The 16768-nt window shown below is 37.8% G+C and overlaps 2 protein-coding genes across 2 annotated transcripts; one reads left to right on the top strand and one right to left on the bottom strand.

Annotated features, from left to right (window-relative positions):
- Positions 1-2844: 2844 nt before the first annotated feature.
- Positions 2845-5041, bottom strand: LOC109478094 (U11/U12 small nuclear ribonucleoprotein 25 kDa protein-like). The gene is made up of 4 exons (XM_019779578.1): positions 4985-5041; positions 4301-4523; positions 3595-3812; positions 2845-3049 (listed from the first exon to the last, which is right to left on the bottom strand). The coding sequence occupies exons 2-4, from the start codon at positions 4496-4498 to the stop codon at positions 2854-2856; spliced, it is 612 nt and encodes a 203-aa protein (XP_019635137.1). The 5' UTR covers positions 4499-4523; positions 4985-5041; the 3' UTR covers positions 2845-2853.
- Positions 5042-5087: 46 nt separating this feature from the next.
- On the top strand, positions 5088-12073 carry LOC109478006 (snRNA-activating protein complex subunit 1-like). Its single transcript, XM_019779457.1, has 11 exons — positions 5088-5108; positions 5792-5985; positions 6244-6274; positions 6423-6551; positions 7039-7179; positions 7544-7651; positions 8092-8207; positions 9352-9397; positions 9971-10039; positions 10195-10354; positions 10812-12073. Exons 1-11 carry the CDS (start codon positions 5088-5090, stop codon positions 11099-11101), a joined length of 1305 nt encoding a protein of 434 aa, XP_019635016.1. The 3' UTR covers positions 11102-12073.
- The last annotated feature ends 4695 nt before the right edge of the window (positions 12074-16768 follow it).

The raw sequence follows: 16768 nt of genomic DNA, 5'->3' as shown, positions 1-16768 counted from the left end.
AAATATGCACCTAGCATGATGTGTAAAGTTTGAGGGGGTAGTGTTGGAAAAGTATCAGGTTTTATTTAGTATACTTTTGACTTCTCAAATATTTATGTTGAGTTTCCACAGATTCCTGCCATTTCTGGTGAAAAGTTAATCAAGAGTGTAGGAACAAAGTGAAGACTTACAAGAAAGGGTGCTACATTTTTCCAGTATAAAAATGTCAGAGGGCCATGTTGAAACAAAGGGATTTGAAATCTGTTTAGAAATTTTGACTGCAATCTGAATGTGCTAAATTCATTTTCCCCAGAAATTTCCCATCTGTAAGTTTTGATAGAATGTAAAAATGAAGGAAAACAGAGATTAGACTACAAATGTTTTCATTCATTACTGTAATTTCTCATCAGAGGGTTTTATGAATTTTTGAAAATACATACAATCCACAAAATCAACCTTTATGAAATGATGCATCATGTGTAAGGAAGATACCATTTGGTGTGGGGGGGGTACCTTTGACTTCTGATCTGATACATATCAGTGTTGTAGATACTACATGTTGTATTATATTCTGTAGATACATGTAACACTGAAGAAGGGCATAGTGTTGTCAAAACTCAATTTCCAGTACGTGTGTGCGTGGAAGAAACATTGCCATACAATATCAGATTCTTTTTCTCTTGCACTTACATAAAATGTACTACTTGTACCTCCACTTCTGTGAATTGGACACTCTATGCACTCTGAATGAGAAGCTAATACTGGCTTTAAAATTTTGCCTGCCATACACACTCAGTCTATCCAGGGATGGAGTCAGAAGTTGAAAAGTTTTGGTGCCCTGTACAAAGTCAGATTTATTGCATGGCTGCTTTTAATAGTGATAAAAAATTCTGATATAATAGAGAGAGGCAGGCTACACTAGAATGGTACAAGCTAGCTACATGGAGGGAGGGGGTGGGGGATTTGAAATAGAAGAAAAGTTTATATGGTGCCACTTTGTCACTATGTTTTCAAATGGAACACAGTTACTGTCCTTAGCCAAAATAGGACTGAATGGCAAACACAAGGAGATTGGTATATGCACTGTTTTTGTAGCTGTCAACATTACTACTGCTTTGCTTATAGCAGGACAAAGTAATTTAACCCTTACTGTCTCGCTTACTGTTATAACTAATACAAACCTTGGTGTACGAAATAGACCCACGGACAAACAAGGTTAAATATTATGTAAGCTGTATGAAAATGTGTGCTAGCGCTGATGACTTAGCCATTCTACTTATTTTTATTCTACTTTTTAAAAAGTCATGTTTCAATGTGGAAAGGTGATGTTTTAATGTTTAAGTTGTTCCTTAATGTTTTGTGTTGTAAAGACCAGTCTATCAATAGCCTTACTTAACTTTGTCATCTGTGATCATAAAATGACTTCTTTGATGACGCATATACGTAATTATTCAACCACATAAAACAATTTAGCTCTACACCCTAATAAAATGGATATAGATAATACTTTTAACAGTTATCATCACAGTAACTAAAATGGCAATAACACACCTTCAGTACCGTACATAAGTTTTGTAGTGTTTCGTCCACTTGTTTTGTGTAATATTAAAAGACAGCTTTTATTTGTCCAGTATTTACCAAGAACGACAGCATTACTGTATTCTTTTCAATGACCATTAAAATGTTAACACTAAATCAATGTTTTTGTGATTGCTGTTACTGGTATGTCCACTTCTTCTGTGTTGTAGGACCAAAGTCAATAAGATGTATCCTTATAATACTGTCATACTCTTGATGGCAATGCTATCCTTTCTCTCTCTCACTAGATGTTTATGTTGTAGATGTTTATGTTGTAGAATGTTAAGAGCCACCTTTGAAGCCCTAATAAAGTTAATGCAAAGTGAAATACAGTCAATGTGTCTATGCATGAGACTTGAACTAGAGAGGTGACTGCTATAGACAAGAAAAATCCAACAGATCACCAACAAGTGGCGATGTTTTCAGACAAACTGTACTGTCCACGAACTCACGGATGTGTATGAGTTTGAAGCATCTGAAGAGCTGAAGGCTGAATACAATGTCAGAATATCAAGCACAAAGTGATCCACTCCCTCTATTTTTGATTTAATCCATGCCTACAAGTAAGACAGCAATCTACCACCATCTATGAAATGTAGTGTTTATTTACAACAATAATATTCTATTTTGTGTACACTTAGTTTAAACTTGAATCTGCAGTTGTATACTTCACCTTATATCAATAAAGTGTTATTGTAATTCAGAGGATGGTATGGCTTATCCTTTGAATCAAATTTCAGATATAAGTGTACTGAACTTTGTAAAAATAGGTATGTGTGACAGTCCATGTCGCAATACTGCACATCAAAGAACCAGTTGTCAGTCTTCTTGAACTGAGACGACAAACTTATCCTCCCTCCTAAATGGCTGCATCAACTGTAAGTTCAGTTGAACATTGCTCAAGTCATTTCATATGTTTACTCATGTTTATCCAGTTTTCTTTACATATTGATTGACCTTTTTACAGTCCCAAGTTACTACATTTGTAGTAGGTTCAACCAGATTGAACTTAATATTGCACAACTTGTCTTACAAAATGTACAGTTCTTTTCACAACAATATAACATCCGTGTCCATAATATCACCAGGGTCCATAATATCACCACCTTGAGAAAAAGTGTGCTTGAAGATATTTTTACAGCAACATACTTTTGGTATGCACTCCTCCACACCTCAAATGTACATACCTGGGGTATGTTGCAGTAAAAATATATGTCTTTAAGCACACTATTTCTCAAGGTGGCGATATTATGGACCCTGGTGATATCATGGACACGGATGTTACATCAGTTCTTTTCAAACTCCCTCCACTTTGCTTCTGAGTCTTTTTATGAAGCGTAGCTCTGCCCTGTTCCTGATGCCGTAGTCCTTGAGTTTCTTGTTGTTTTGTGAGAGTTTCTCACCGTCAAAAGTGAGCCAGTAGGTTCTCCAGATGTAACGCCAGCTGATCTGTGTGGTGCCGCCTTCTCTGGTCTGCTTCAGTGTGACGTACCTGGTGAACAACAGGACAGATTGTTGTGGATTATTAGTTAGAGCGGGCAAAAAGATTGATGTAAAGGTATGAGAAGGCCAAGTACAAGTTCCTCTACTGTGATACAAAATTGATTTGTTCTACATCAAATAATGTCATCATAGCTTCCATTACCATTCACTTGTGTGTTTTGACTGATTTCAAGTGCAGCACCCCAAAGATATACACAGAGTGCATTTTACTGGGACATTGCATTAGAGATCTTTTTTGACTAAGTTTTATTTTTACATAGTGGCAGGTATACTTGACCTGCTAGATAAATTTTGCTTTGATGCCAGCCTTTTTAACTTAAGTACTTCCCTGGAATAGAGAGGGTTTACTAAAGCTAGAAAGGCATCACCCAGGCTGGGCCAGGATGCAAGTTTACAGAAGCACAAGTTTACCTGCCAATGTGTTTTAAGTCCAGTAGTTCTGACAGTAAGTTGAAACAGCTATAGCTATATTCTTTAGAATTAACCACAAACTACATTTGTAGTCAGGGAATATGATGAAGTTAGCTTATTTACCTGCTGATGGCATGTTTCAAGTCCACCACCGTAGCGTCCTGAGGAACCACAATCGGCATGATGCCGCCGCACTCCTTCCGCACGATCACCTTCATGGCCTGGCCGTACTCCAGCGCGATCTGAGACTTCACCTCGTCCAGCGTGACCCCCGCGGGAAGGTCAGACAGCAGAGGGTCCTTTACGAGTTCTGCCACGCCAGCGCGGACGATGTCCATCACCTGTGATTATGGGACAAGGTGTGAGATGGAGGATTAATCAACATTTCCAAAACACATTAGCCTGGTATCCAGTCATCTTGGTTGGGGCATACTAGTAGTTGGAGCAGGCTGTCTTCAGGGCTCTAATACTAGTTTTCCCCAGTACAACAGGCCAGTGGCGTGAGGCCACCCCGGTGGAAGTGTTACGCTAGTAGAGATGGCACGCCAGGGAGTTGATTTGCCCCACAGGCTAATCAATCTCCCATTGTGAAATACCTACCGGGAAACCTAGCTGAAGTGGGCGGGGAAGAGCTCCTGCAACCCCGAAGAAAACCTGTCCCGACCATGATAGACTGGATACCAGGTTAAAAACACCTATGTGCAAAGCACCAAAGCACATACAAGTACCAGAGCAACTTAAAGAAACAAAGCACCAAGCAGAGAATGGAACCAAGGATCCACGTCTAGTGGATAAATAGATGTTAAGCAGAGACAACAACGACAACAACCTCATTATGCGACAAGGTGGTGTCCTCGAAGTTAACATCTTCTTGCTTGAACTGGTCTGAGGCATCGTATTCTTCAATATCGGGGCTTGAAGGAATGTTGTCGTCTTCTGCATAAGTGTGGCGAATTTCTGTGTTCTGTTGAGCAGGGTCTGAGTCTGACAGCACTTCGTGTGAGAGGTTGTCCAAGCAGTCCATCATAAGCCTGGTGAAAAAGTCTGGATATCTGAAAGCTGTAGAAACATTCCTTTGTGAAGTTTGTAGATCCCTTTTGGAGTGAATTATGTCTAAGCAGACAATAATATTTTTGGACACAATGAATAACATGGATTTTTCTTACTGCATGCTGTGTGTAATCACAATATCATAATTATCCTTTTATCTGAACTTATGTAATGTTATTAATTATTATGCAATCATCATAAAATCAAATTCCTTCTAATGTCTGCGTTGAGATCAAATTGACGCATGATATTTACTGATTTTCATCAGTACATGACATCGAAGACCACAAGGAGGGAGGGGGGCATAATATTCAACAAAAAATGCAGCTAAATAGACGCATAATATAACAATGGAGCCAGAAATATAATTCTTCCGTTAGAATGTAAAGTGTTCTACTCACGGGGTCACTTATGTAGCTCCTGTTGTTAGACAAATGCCAAAAATGTAAAAATATCACCACACCTATTTTTTCGTCTGACCACCGGCAGCCATTTTGGAGAGAGAATGATGGGACGGACGGTTCAAAAATTATACAAATCAAGGCCTTTATTTTGAGAGTACTAATATGGCAATGATACGCTCCAAAGTACAAGTTTAACTAAAATCGCTATCTACTGAATAGAAATGGTTAGAACATTAGTATATTTTTGTACTTAAATTCTTTTATTTGGTAATATGTAGTAAAGATTTATCAGGCATTGAGAAGTGGATGCAAAAGACACGTATATAGGGGGCCTCACAGTGGTCGCGGGAAATCGCACGAGCAGGTAAGTGTGTGTGTTGTTTTTATCGTCAGAAAAATAACTTCTGACGGAAAACATTGTGTTTTTCGAGTGTGCATAACGTCATGGTTTAGGGACACGAACTCTGCATCTCCAGGTTGCCTTAAGTTGACATAATTTGGCAAAAATAGTATCTAAGAAAGTGTTGGTTACGTTTGTAATACGTTTGTGTGTGTTTTTTGGAGGGGGGGGGGTGATTTTAGCAAGTCTAGCCTTTTATTAAAGTTTAACGTACTAGTACTTGATTTCAGTAAGAAAACTTCTATTTCCTAAAGTCAAAACAGACAAAACATAATGACCAACAAATAAGAAAATAGTTAGTTGTTAAAATGTATATCTTGTTTTTTATAGGTCACTTGGAAATTGAAATTCCTTGGTTATATAACTTTAGTATAACTTATACTATTTATTGTAAGAATTATACTTATACTATAAGTATAATTCTTACAATTGATGACAGTTCCTAACATGCCATCATACATTGTAGGCTATTCAATACAGTTACTGTGTAATAAAGTTTTATTTCTATACTGCTGTAGGAGCATCAGTCAGCATGTCCGGAGCGGTGGGTCTGAGAACAGACTGTGAGAGGTTACTGCAACTCTTCACAGAGACCAACAGTGTCAGATATGAACAGTTCTCAGCACTCTGGAGGCAAACCAACTTCTCTCTTATCCACTAGTGAGTCTCTCATTCTCTCTATCAGAATCTAGTTTCAATCTACAAGTGTAAAGCTTACGTAGAATCATAATACATTGTACATGTAGGACGAGTCGAATATTTACACACAGTTTGTCTTGTACATATTTTAGCATAGAAATGACACTATTAGTAATGTACAAGGAGCCAGAGGAGTATAAATTGACTAGTATAATGAAATGAAATAAATGCTTAGCATTGAAGTTACTGAAAACGTTTCTCCTTGCTTTTCAAATACAGTGGTAGAAAAGAAGCAAGGGAACAGAAAGAGGTAAGTACACACATGAATTGTAACTTTCATTTGTTCGTGAATTGTATGTAATGTCTGTTTTAAATTGGTGTTTTATATGACTTTTAGTTGTCTTCTGAAAGCCTAGTCATAACATTGTATCTCATGTATTTTTCCTTCCCAATCCCAGTTTATCGAGGGGGCCTTCCAGATAGTGCAGAACTTCCTGCTGCCTCCCTACAGTTTCCAGGTCAGAGTGGGAGCCTTATACCTCCTGTATGGACTGTACTACACACAACTCAACAACCCTAAAGTCAAGGTTAGTGTTTTCACCAAAATAGTTTAGTCTTGAAAGTTGCAACATTATGGACAAGTCATAAGAGAAAAATTGATAGAGAATATTGGGTGTGTAGGCTTTTTTGTACTTTATAAGGTATTTATGTTTGTGTTGTGTTGCTATGAGTATCTCTCTTGGTTTTGAAAATACATATGAGTCAGTGTACAAGAAACTCTACTGTGCAAGCTGTACCTGCAGTACTGGACCAAAGTAATAGGGGGCGTTACTGCTCCAGTATCTCTTCTACCTCCATGATTTTCCCTGAAAGTTTGCAGCAACAATATACATTTGTATGTCCATAGACTTCTCCAGACCTACATGTATAAAGATTCATGTATAGAATCTACTTTCCCCAGTAGTTGGCTCTCCTTAAATCCAGCAAGTACTGGAATATGTATTTTTAAATTTATGAGAGGTATAGATATACCTTTAAACTTGTCCTTGTGTCTGTACTTATTTTGCTGCGCAGATCCGTATGACCCTTAAGATGTGGTGTGAGCTTCTTGTGTTCCACCAAGAAGTGACGGAGCAGCAGCACCTTGACGTGGACTTCATCTTCCGCACCTTAAGGATGGACAAGGCCTTTCTCTTCACAGCCACGCCCACTCAGGTGATCCTCTTAATGTATTAACTCACGTAAACAGCTACACATAGTAGTATCACATTTTGTATGTAATACAACTGCTCTGCAAAGTATGCATTAGTACTGACAGGTCATGTAAGGAAATGGCTGGTTTGGTCCTTTTCTGGAAACTAGATGAAAGTCACAGAAGCAGTTATCCGTCTTTCGCACTTTTTAAAAGGATGTTATTGGGGGAGGATCTTGGTCTTTGATGAAGGATGCTTTGTCCTGTCATCTAGATGGAGAAACTTGTGTCACTCAACTGAGGATGAACTCAACTCATTGCTAGCTAACTGTAATTTAGTTGTTTCTGATAGATTGCTAATTTGCATATTGACGTTGTGTGTTTCAGCTGATTTTTGGGACCAAGGAAAAACTCCCTGATGATGAGGACAGAGAAAATGACCAGCTGAAAGAACAACAGAGCATCCTGCCACAAGTGTTAGGGGACTCACTGGAGGTAAGGAGAAAAGGATTTTTTATACATGTATCTGTTATAACTCAAGGTGGTCCTGTGTTGTTGTTAAGACCTAAAGGTTCAGGGTTTGAATCCCTGGCAGGGCCCAGTGTTTTGCCCTTGGGAAATGTACCTTTTTTTCTGAATGTCTCTCCACTCAGGTGAAAATGAGTTTGGTTAGGGATCTCACTAGCTTGTACAAGGAAAGCATGAAGAAACAAGAATTCAAGAATGTGTAATTGTTTTCATTGTTACATTCTTTCGCGTTTAGTTGACATAATTTGGCAAAAATCGTGTCTAAGAAAGTGTTGGTTACGTTTGTAATACATTTGTGTGTTTGTGTTTGTAAAACAAGGATGTATCATTGTTTTCATCCCAATGTATTTTACAGTGTATAAGTGTTGCAAAGTCTTGGCTCTTTGTTTCTTTTCTGTATTTTACAGCAACTCCAAGATATCCATGAGAAATACCACAACATGAAGTGTGAGTTGGGAGGAGGGGGAAGACCAGACCCTTCCCTGGGGGTGGTGAAGACCGGCATAGCTGAGTCTATTGCTGAGTAAGTTTCTCCTGTATGTTGTGGTATACTGTAGCTAATACTGTATACTGTAGTAGTGTTTACACAAGTAAAAGTTAGACCTGCTTTTGGCCAGGTATTTTTGTCAGCCTAGACAGGATACCCAAATAAAAAGTAATGAAATAGAAAGCCTACAAAATGCACAGAAAAGCAAAAAAAGCAAAAAGTCTAAAATAGGCCTAACCTTATATAGCTTGGATCATATTGTTTAATTTGTCACATAATTTCGCCATATATGTTTATGATGTGGATTGATGTTTTTAATGCTGTCTGCCTTTTTTTACCTCCATGAAAAATGGAGGTATTGTTTTTGGCGTGTCTGTCTGTATGTATGTATGTATGTATGTATGTATGTGTGTGTGTCTGTGTGTTTCCGCAACTTTGTGGTCAGCATAACTTCAGAACGCCTTTATGGATTATGATGATATTTGGTATGTCGGTAAGTCTTAGGAAGACGAAGGTCAAGGTCAAATATGGGCCTCCTGGTGGATGACCTTGGTACTGCAGCAAAACTTCCAGTTTTTGTATCTTTTGTCCTGAACATGCTATGGTCTTGATGTTTTGGTGACAGATAGCTTTTCCTGTCAGGAATAAGTGGTGTGAGTTTGGTCCCCCTAGCAGCTTGTTCTGGAACTGCAGGGCACTTTCTGGCGAAATGTTTAAAAGCCAATAAGTCCAGATAGGAACAACGTATTTTCATAATTTTTGTTGTGTAGGTAGCTGAGAGAGAGATGTACATGATTAAATGCAAATTATGCAAATGAGGACTTTATTTGCATAATTAATGAGGAAATTCTATGATTACAGTGTTTTACATTATACTACTTTCATACATGTAATGTATGCAACCTATGGCAGGCAGAACATCAACAGATACTAATTATGCAAATGATGACCTAATTTCCATAATTTATGCAAAGATTCTATGATTTCTTAATGCCAATAATGAATAATGGGAATGTCATACTTGGGGCATCTGTAAGTTAATCAAAAGTTAACATACATCACGATGCATATATCATGTTAATGCGGAGGTAATTTGCATAATTAAAGAGGAAATTAACATTTACATATCAAGCCCATATTTCATGGAGGTATGAAATCTCGGAATTCTTGTTTTCATTAGAAAAATCCACAAATATGAAGAGTGGAGGAAAACAACCAAAGGAAGGGTAAGTATATATATATATATATATATACAGATTTTTACTGAATACACTTTTTGTTTTACTGATGAGTTTTTTTACATTTGCAGATAAAAGCATGTTTCTACAAAGCAATTTGTAATATTCACTGATTTTCACATTATTGATACTGACATGTTATATATGACACATTGATTACATCATAAGAACATGCACTTTAATACCTTTAAATATTTTAAAATATTTATAATGATGTTGTGTTGTAGAGTCGTGGCAGAAAGAGGCCAGTGTCAGAAGATGAGTCAGCGATGGATGAAGGACTGGTAGGTACAAAGAGAATGCTTCTCAAAAATCTTGTTCACTGTTACTGGCATGTTATGTACAAATGTATTTGTGTAGAAGTCTTCTGTGTTTGCAATATTTTATCATATTGTCAGGAAGGCACATGGTCATGTTTGCAGGTTGCTGATTCACTTAAAAAGACTAGTTGTAGGTTTCAGGGAAGGAGGGGTGATCCTTGCGGTATTTGAGACTGTAAAAAATGGTAGTAATTGAACAAATGTGACCTATAAACCTTTGTTTGTGTCCCACCTTTCTCAGATGGAGTCCAGGGAACGGGCATCACGGATTGCCCAAATCAAGGGAAAATCTTACGGCACATTTGCAAAGGTGAGATGTATTAAAGATATATGTACATAACTTGCACTGTTGTTTTACCTGGCTTTATGTCACCATCCGAAATGACTGCAATCCCTCAAAATGTCCAAGCTTGTCCTACCTTTGATGTGGACTGAGTTTCGAAATAAATTTTTTATAACAAACAGCTGCCTAGTCACATACGTCACATGAAGCAGGACCCACCAACAACAACATCAGAAGATGACGAGTGGCTTCCGACTACTGGTAAGAAAAGGGGGAAGGCAAAGAAGAAAAGACAGCAGAAGACTCCGCCACGATGCAAGTCTCCTACCCAGAAAATCAGGGGTGAGTTAAGGTTGCACCTCAAATGGAAAGAATAGACAAGAAAACTTACAGAGAGTATATATGTATCTTCATCAAATGTAATGGAACCAGTAGCTATTTTATGACACAAATTTGACTGCTATCAATACCTAGTTCAGCTGCTAGCTGGATTAGGTGGTTGGATTGTTGTTTTGTCATTTAGATAAATATTAGGTATTTTATTGGAGTGACATCTTGATTTACCATACAGGACTCAGGTTTGTGGCCATAGCACTTAAGCTTCTGTTTGTTTACTGCAGCCGATGTCATCAGGACTTACATAGATGCTTGCATACATATGATGACTTAAGTTTAGCTTTCCATTGTCTTCACTATATCAACTACTAGTAATTTCTAAGCCTAAGTTGTCCCCACACAATCATTAGTTATTGTTCACTTTGACTTACAAACTAACTGCCGTACATTTTGTCCCCCACAGAGGAGACCAGACGACTGATAGCCTCTGCAAGTCAGCCGACAGCCTCGAGCAGTGAGGAAGTGACGGCAAAGAAGAAACCGACACCAAAAAAGGGCAAAAAGAAACGTTTGCCAAAAATTAAAGTCAAAGTGGAAGGAGGGAAACGTAGTAAACTTCAAGGAAAGAAAAAAGATGGTAGGAAGAGACAGAAGACGAGTGAAAGTCTTGGTGAAGGAACAAGTAGCATGTCTGATTCACCAAAGAAGAAGTCAAGGAAATCACCCAGGAAGACAAAAAAGAGAAAGACTTAGAGCTGATAAGGTGATAGAGTATGTTACACTAACCATGAAGATTTGGAGAGATGTACAGAATAGGGGAGATAGAATAACAAGTTGATGGTTGTGGAAGAAAACTGACATATGGTAAACAAAGCAACCATGCTGAGAATTTGAAAGTACCTGAGATGTAAGGTACTGTTCCTGATTTTCCTTGGTATCTCGATCTATGTTCACTGTTTTCACAGTACATGTACTGTGAATTTACCATTGCCATATTGGGGAATTTATAGTAGTATAGTTGTCTTTTATCCCTCTCCCACCACCTGTGAAGATTAAATTCCTTGAACATGTCCATTTTCCCTAGATCAGAAAATTTTGCTGATGCAGCCAGCCTCATCAGCAAGAGGAAGGTGACATGTTGCAAGGTATAAATGATGGATGTTTCTGTCTCATGTTCCGTTTTGTTGCGTTCCAGTTCAGATTATCATGAGATTTCAGAGGTCTCACTGGTCAGTATTTGTGGCATGGAATAATAATGAGTGATTCCAGAAGTTCTTGAAGAGGATTAGAATATACAATTGTCAGCCTAACCCCTTCCCACTAATTGCTTTAATTACTACAGATACTGGGGTGGGGCATAGTATGCTTATTTACCCTGTGCTTAACAGAAGTGGAGGCATTGATAATATGGTAAATTACATCAAGTAGAAATAAATGAATCAGACAAAGTGCATGGATAATAGTTGGATGGCTTTATTGTCTCAGAAAAGGTTGTTTATTGTCAAAAACTGATGGTCCTTTTCCACTAGATGATGTCACTTACTAATCCAAAAGCTCGTGTGTGTGTGTGCGTGCGTGCGCGTGCGTGCATGTGTATAATATCTACATCTGAAACAGTGTTGCTATTATATGACATTTGTAACCTTTTCAAAAACTGTCATTTAGCTAATAGTATATATGATATTTTATTGCAGATTTTGTACTGTGGAGCTGTGAATTCACTCCATCTCTGCTGCAAAAGAAAAGAAAAGAATAGGATTAAACATGATATGTTATTGTCATGAATACTACATTGTACAAAAATTTTGACAGATAAGGGATATAGTTAAGGTTCAAAGGAGATCTAGTTATTCTTAAGCTTGACATCATTCTCAAGTTGTGAGTAATTTTCTGTTACTCAGCCTTGTTCTTACCTTCACTGAGTCTTCCTTTTCTTTGGAAGACAGCTGCTGTCTTTGTCTCTTGCCCGCTTTCTTGACTCTATTGCAAGAAATGCTGAGTGTTATTTATCCAATCACAACAACTGTTCTTCTATTTATTTATTTATTCATTCATTCTTTGTTTAACAAGGTGACTCTTAATTGGGCAATTCAAGGATTGTATTGCCAATGAGGTTGAGTGATAAGTGCGTTGGCCCTCTTTTTTTGGTCGTGGGTTAGAACCCCGGCCTGGGACCAGGGGTTTTTATCTGTTTCTACTCGCTCCTTCTGTTTCTTACACCCTTCACACTTTGTACCCATATGCTAATCAATAATTATGAAAAACACTGACTCAACTCAGGTGTAAATATAAGGAGTACCTAGGCTATAGCTTTGGTTAGAGACATCATCATGGATTAGACATAAAATGGCTGCCCAGTCTTTTGAGGAAAGCCACACCTTGAGCACATGAGAGAACCAACCACACTTATCAAAAAGAGTAGAGGTCCTTCCCAGTGTGAGTGGTTCAAACCTTACAGTCTTTTTTCAGGGTTGACATTTTGAAGATGGTGATAGTTCCCTGTTATGCCAGTCCTTCCACAAAATGATAAATCTTTATAAATGGTGCAAAGCCTCTGATGGACAGATTTAAACTATATCCTTTCTATCACTTTTGAGCTTTCAATAAGCATAAAACAGAAGCTGAACCAACCTTGATACAGGTCTTCTCTGTCCACATCAATATTTTTCAGGAAGTCTTGGAGGTACATCTGAAATGATGACTCCCATTAATATAATGACTAGTAACTAAAGTTTTCATAATTGTATGTGGCACAATTAGTTCCATTTAGGTCATATTGATTTGATTATATGGATGACATGAATTTTTGTCCGTTTCAAAAAAAAGTTTTTGACCATACTGTAAATCGTACAAAGTTGCTGCAAAATGAGCAAATATATGCTGTAGATTGAAAAAAAAATTGGAAAAGAAAAAAAAAATATACTCTGCATATTTAGTCATTTTTGTAACCTTCATGACCACCTAGATTTCATAATGAAAGCAACATTTTTTTGCCAAACTTTTTCCATTCGCACGCTCGCATCAGTTTTGGGATTCCCAGAGGATGTCATCCATAGAATCAAATCAACATGGATTCGGGAAATGGAAAGTGGCTTGTCCACACATAGATGTGAGTGCAGATGTGTCTGAAATACTATGGTAAAATGTTAAACTTCATTCCAACACACATAGTATACAGAGATCAAATTTTCAGTTACCACTGTCGGCTTCGTCAGGATAATTAATGACCAATCACTTCAAAGCGAAATCTCGCGAGAGTTATAGTTACCAACACGTGACCTTATTCACACAAGACTTTACTGATATGTGATGTGTCTGAAATACTTAATACTCACCGCAGATGCAGATGGGACCTGGTTGTGTGCAGCTGCAGCTGCTGCTGCAGTTGGAGGTCCATGTTGCACTTGTGAGAGTGCCGGAGTGTCCTGGGTGCGAATTTCCAAAGGCATATTCGAAGTATGCTTTTCACACCTATGTTTTGACAGAAGTTTAAAGCATTTTAGTAAATACAAACATCTTGAGCTAAAAGTAAAAATGAACTGAGTGAAGCCATTCACTATACCAATGGAAATACACAGTGTAGGAATCTGCAGTATCAAATTTCACTGGTTTAGGGAAGTTCAGAGAAGGTTGGAATATATTTTGTAACATTCAACCTCCATAAAACAAGAAAAATATTCAAATGTTTGACAGATAATTGGTTATTTTGTAACATTCGTGCTGGGAAGTGTCAACTGATACTAATGTGCTCTGCATCTGCATAGCCAGTATATTCGTCGTAACGCACCAGCTTCCCAGGCATGCAGTGCAGTGGAAGCTGACTACATTACATGAACAACGTATTTATTATAACCTTTGCACATACAATTGTTTAAGGCTATAATGCCTCAAATGTACTTGGTGGCAGCAAATTACATTCTAGGGAGAAATGAGTTTTTCAACACCTCACTCCTTGGTACATGAAGGCATGGTGTGCTACGAGCAATTCTAAGTAGCATTGCATATAGAATACACCATTTTCTGTTACGACTTAAGTCAGTTGATGTTTTGTAAGAGTATATATTATGTAAATGTCGCAACTAATTCGAGAACACAGAAAACTAACTTAAGGTGACATCGGCCCCTCATGAAATTGGCCCGGCCCCCTCGAAGAAGTGGCGCACAAATTTACACAGCGTAGAATGTTTTCAGTTCTGAATTACCTGGACTAACAAAGAGCCATTAACTTTGTTTGTCCACAGAGATCAATCTTTTTATTGTGTCAGTTTTAGATAATTACTGGCGCTTACCACTGGAGAACTTTTTCCTTTCGTCGGTGTTTTCAATCCGCCATTTTGTGTTGTTATGCTCATGCGTGATCGGGTGACCTATGACATATTTGCCACCATATTTAAACCACTGTCGCAAGCCATTTAAACAATGTTGGCATGGCAATCTGGGCTTAATGTTCGATAGCGACATTTCTCTATGCATTTAAAGATACGATTGTAGTCAGGTTTTCTTCCTTTTTTTGAATGTAGATGTATGAAGCTTAACATAGAAAAAGAAATGTAACTGTCAATTATAACACAATTTTATGGTATTCAGCCAAAGGACTTGACAAAGTCAACAGTAGTGCAACTTGGTGAAAGAAACAGCATGATTTGCACGTTGCTTATTTTGCCTCAACTTAAAAAACAATTACAAGAGCTAGTGTTCATTTTCACATTGAGACTACATATGTTTGTCAGGCAAACAGTTGGTAGGATTCAGTGGCAAATATCTATGAACATAAACAGGTACAACGGTTAAGTCTATATTAGGGGACTTGAAGTATTTTGATGCCAAAACTTCAAAGATTGGTGTCCACTACAAGTAAGTGATGGCCAGTGATATGACTGCAATCATCTATTCCCCAAGGATAAAATTTCCTCACCTCTAAGCTTTGTCACCTTCCATGCTGATCATCCTCATGCTGTTACTTGGAATTCTTGAAAACACTGAAATGTTTCTGATCCAGTTGTTGCACAGGGGTCTTGTCCAGTGGTGTAAGCACAGGTACATTATGTAATACAGAGGTTCTCAATGAAAGTGCCATGTTGACTCCAACCAATACAGCATAATTTTTCTTTTATTTCTGTGTGTTTGCTCTGGATTGAAGCCATTCACTCACTCACTGTAGCTGTGAGCAGTAGGGGCAGTCTATCTATAGATCTGCACATGTCTACAAAAGTTCTCCACCTGTGGCAGTCATCAGCCATTTTGCTCATTCTGAAGCCATTGCCAGCTTGCAACATCGCTTGCCGGTGCTGTAGGGTACCATGATACTGTATTTGGATTGTTGCTTTTAACTTCAACCTTTTTTTCTTATTTCATCTCATGTTCAACGTCATATATAGTTTTCCTTCCATGTTGAGATTCAATTTCAATTTTTGGAGATGCAGAGTTTGCAATTGGGTTCCTTGTACATTAGCCCGGCTGAAGTGCAACACGTTCTTTGATTTTACTATGAGTTCTCCCACTTGTACATGTGTAATTCCGTTTTTCTGCTGTAGGTCTATTGGACACAGATCCACAGTGCTGCTTGCAGTCACATCCCTGAGGACTTCCTGTTTCCATTCTTATTGGTGCTTCTCCAAAAGGGAACGTCATCCGCTGTCCAAAATGAAAATTCTGTCACTGTTGTCACTTTTGTAGATGGTCATTGTTTTGCTGTTCAGCAGGTGGGATCTACCTGCAAATAAAAAAAAAAATTCATTCACCATTCACTTTTCTCATTCATGTTCTTCAGAAGATATTTTTTAGTTTGTCACATGTCATTGTAATTCGATGCGTTGGTGCAAACAAAAGCATATAAATGGTGAGACCATTATTTCTCTGTTTTATTAGGTAATTTAAATTGAATCGAAGGCCTCCAATATGCATCACAGCTTCCGTCAGAAAGCCGGCAGTGACATCACTAAAATTATTTTACATTTATTAACATTCAATTGTGTATATGTGCAAATACTTGCATGATGGTTATGTGCACTGCTTTTCCAATTCTTTTTTATAAGACGAACTTGTGACAAACCTAGGACATTATAATATCCTTAGTGAAAGCTCTGAAATGTTCCTAATTTTGAAATAATTTCAGTGATGTCACTGCCTCAGAGAATGTACCAGTTTGCGCCTCTTGGGAGAATAAGGTAAGAGCTGTATGTTGTGAAAGAAGGGAATGTATACTTTCGGTACTTTTCGAACTTAGTTCCCTTCTGATTTGTGTACAACAAATGAAATGTTCTTTTACTACGTACACTTTGGATTTCGCTGATTTAGAATTCAGAATATTGATTTTTGTAACGTAAAGACCTATACTGTATTTATCTTTTAAATAAATACAGTCTAGGTCTTTTCAATATTAAAATATTGCACTGTGACTAAAATATCGCATTAGGGCAT

The sequence above is a fragment of the Branchiostoma belcheri genome, unplaced genomic scaffold (genome assembly GCF_001625305.1).
Source record: "Branchiostoma belcheri isolate BF01 breed outbred unplaced genomic scaffold, Haploidv18h27 scaffold42, whole genome shotgun sequence".
NCBI classification, from domain to species: domain Eukaryota; kingdom Metazoa; phylum Chordata; class Leptocardii; order Amphioxiformes; family Branchiostomatidae; genus Branchiostoma; species Branchiostoma belcheri.
This window is presented reverse-complemented; position numbering and strand designations above follow the sequence as displayed.